The 2,956-nt window shown below is 31.9% G+C and overlaps 1 protein-coding gene across 1 annotated transcript; it reads right to left on the reverse strand.

The window, feature by feature from the left end:
* Window positions 1-49: 49 nt before the first annotated feature.
* Window positions 50-1,878, reverse strand: LOC103679881 (isoleucine--tRNA ligase, mitochondrial-like). The gene is made up of 5 exons (XM_008709412.2): window positions 1,723-1,878; window positions 742-890; window positions 607-656; window positions 416-525; window positions 50-333 (listed from the first exon to the last, which is right to left on the reverse strand). The coding sequence occupies exons 1-5, from the start codon at window positions 1,850-1,852 to the stop codon at window positions 239-241; spliced, it is 534 nt and encodes a 177-aa protein (XP_008707634.1). The 5' UTR covers window positions 1,853-1,878; the 3' UTR covers window positions 50-238.
* Window positions 1,879-2,956: the final 1,078 nt, after the last annotated feature.

Here is a 2,956-nt window from a genome sequence, read left to right on the forward strand (position 1 = left end):
ACCCTGGGATCATGACCTGAGTCCAAGGCAGACACTCAACCAACTGAGCCACCCAGACACCCCTGGAAATGAGGTCTTAAACAGAATCATTTAAAGCTTAATAAAAGCTATATGAACATAAGAACTAAGTTATAATTTACTAAATTTTAAGACAACAATGAGATGAAATAAATCCAAAATAACGGTAATGATGGCACTGATCCTGTATGTGGATAAAACAAAAAATACAGTAATATACTTACTTTGCATCTGGCATATAACAAACAGCTTGATTGGCTGGAATTGTCCAAGGCTGGGTGGTCCAGACTAAAAAACTAACAGGAGATGAACCATCTGTGAAAATAAAATTTCAAACATGCTAGCAAATGTTACAATTCCGTACCTTTAATAAAATCAAGCAATGAATAAATCTTACCGATGAGAGATACCAACTTGGGAGAAGGTTTCAGGACAGGGAATTTTACATACACTGAGCGACTGACATGCTCAGGATTATACTCAAGTTCCGCTTCAGCCAACGCAGTCCTAAGGTTTAAGAATATTAGACATAAATATCTGAGGGATTCACAAAATTCTCTGCTTTAACTACCAAAAACACATACATACCTTGATGAGGGAGACCAAAACACAGGTTTGTAAGATCGATAAATCAAGCCCTAAAAAAGACAAATATATTATATAAAAGCTGGAATTTTATAACACATAATTTAACATACTCAACGGAAAAAAATACTTCATTACCTTCTCATACATTTGGTAGAAAATTCTCAACTGTTTGGCCTCATATTTTCCATCAAATGTATAATAGCAATTAGTCCAATCTGCCATTATTCCCCAACGAATAAATGCTGATCTCTGTTTCTTAATTGCTTCTTCAGCAAATGATCTAGCTAAAAAAAATTAAGAAAGAAAAGCATTTGAAAACCAATAAATTCAAACTCTTAAACATGGCTGAGTAGGTAGATCTCTAAATGGAGGTATTGTACACAGCGTATACACTATAAAATGTATTTAATAGGAAAATTATTTTGAAAGTTAAATGTGTTCAGAAGCTAGCTAAAACAAATTCTAAAATTAATTAGAATTTCAAAAATATTTTTCAGACTTTATACAATGACCTTCCATTTAGAAAAAAATAAACTGGAAAAATATTCTTCATATTTCTTAATTTGAGAAAAAATAAAAGAATGATTTTTATTTCGTTATACACAGAAAAAGTAACCAGTACATCTAGTTTAAGCCAATAATAAGATGTTTTACAGTGAAGTAAAAAATCTTCACAGTAAATACATAATAGTTTTAGAACAAGAGAGTCCTCTCTGACCCAATCTACTAAAGGATCAAATGACATTAATTTAAAAAATATGTGTTTTAGAACTGACTTTTAGTCTAATACTCAAAATAGAGGTCAACAAGCTCCAGGCAGGAAAGTAAATAAAAACATTGAGCACAATAATAATTGCACAAAATATGAAGATCAAGGAACTGAAAAATGGACTTGGAAATGCTCAAAAATCTTTCCTTCAGTCTCTGAACATAAGTTCTTACAAAAGTCAATTAAACGAGATCTGAATTTTCTGTGACAAAAATTCGTTTCTAACAGAACCCATTATAGCCAAAAAAACCAAAAAAACAACAGAAAGTCTCTTTAATTAAGCCCTGGCTTTTCCAAGGAACCAGCGTTTAAGAATAATCATTTCAAAACAGAAACAGATTATTTACCTTTCTCTCTAATTTCCACAGCTGAAAGGTTCTGAGCTTTTCCACCAAGTTCTGATAATACTTTTATTTCAATGGGTAACCCATGACAATCCCAGCCTGGCACAAAATGTATTTTGGAACCTCTCATCATATGGTATCGATTGGCTATATCCTTCAAAATCTGCAAAGATAAGATGATAATTGTCATTCATACATAAAGCATGTGACCTATATTCCTTTTTTAAAAATCTTTTTATTTAAATTCAATTCAGTTAACATTTAGTGTGTTATTAGTTTCAGGGGTAGAATTTAGGGATTCATCAGCTGCATATAACACCAGTGCTCATTACATCATGTGCCGTCCTCAATGCCCATCACCCAGTTACCCCAGCCCCCCCACCTGCCTCCCATACAGCAACCCTCAGTTTGTTTCTTTTACCTAAGAGTCTCTTACAGTTTGCCCTAGTTATATTCCTTTATATCATTGTAAAACACTGAGAAAGTGCAATTTTAAAAGGATTTTTATAAACAAAATTACCTATTAAACTTACTAACTCAAGTTCTACATAAACACAAAAGGAACACATATTTGAAGTTTTAAAATGCCATTAACTCAGAAAACAAATCAAATCAAAGATTTCAAAGTGAAAAACACTATGCCCAGAATTAATAATTTGTTTGTAAAGTTGGAATATGCAGAAAAGCAGCCTATACTGCCTTTCTAAGAAACAATGTTGACCTCCTAAAAACCAGAGTAAAAATAAGTCAGTGATAAATCAGCTTTACTCTTATTAAAACATTATTAACATGAATAACCCAATATTATTTATATTCACAGCCAAGAAATAATATATAATCAATGCAGAATTTATAATGTACTTAGAGTACGGGATATCACAGTTAACTCTAACACTGACAAAACTCTTACTAAAACACTAGATCTTTTCACTAGGTATAGTTCTATAACTGATTTCCCTTCTTAGTTCATTTTAGAGACTAGAAGGCAGCAGAGCCCTTTAAAAATATATTACCATTATAAAATGGAAGATCAAAGTCAAAGGACAGATTTGGCTCCAAGCTCAATTTCCTTCTTCCCAAAAGGAAACAATGCAATAGTCCAGAAAATTATTTCCTCCTTTCCACATCTATCAAAAGTAGAAAAGATATTACACATTCCTCCCACAACTTCCCCCACTTAAAATCTAACTTTCCAACTTCTTTTTTTCTTTTCTTTTTTTTTTTAAAGATTTTATTT

The sequence above is a fragment of the Ursus maritimus genome, unplaced genomic scaffold, assembly GCF_017311325.1.
Source record: "Ursus maritimus isolate PB19 unplaced genomic scaffold, ASM1731132v1 scaffold_1025, whole genome shotgun sequence".
Classification (NCBI taxonomy): Eukaryota; Metazoa; Chordata; class Mammalia; order Carnivora; family Ursidae; genus Ursus; species Ursus maritimus.

Coding starts and splice junctions, on each gene's coding strand:
- LOC103679881 (XM_008709412.2), bottom strand. CDS start 1,852: ATGATGAGAGGTTCCAAAATACATTTTGTGCCAGGCTGGGATTGTCAT. Junction 526..606: donor TTTTGGTCTCCCTCATCAAG/GTATGTATGTGT, acceptor CTTAAACCTTAG/GACTGCGTTGGCTGAAGCGG. Junction 334..415: donor CAAGTTGGTATCTCTCATCG/GTAAGATTTATT, acceptor TTATTTTCACAG/ATGGTTCATCTCCTGTTAGT.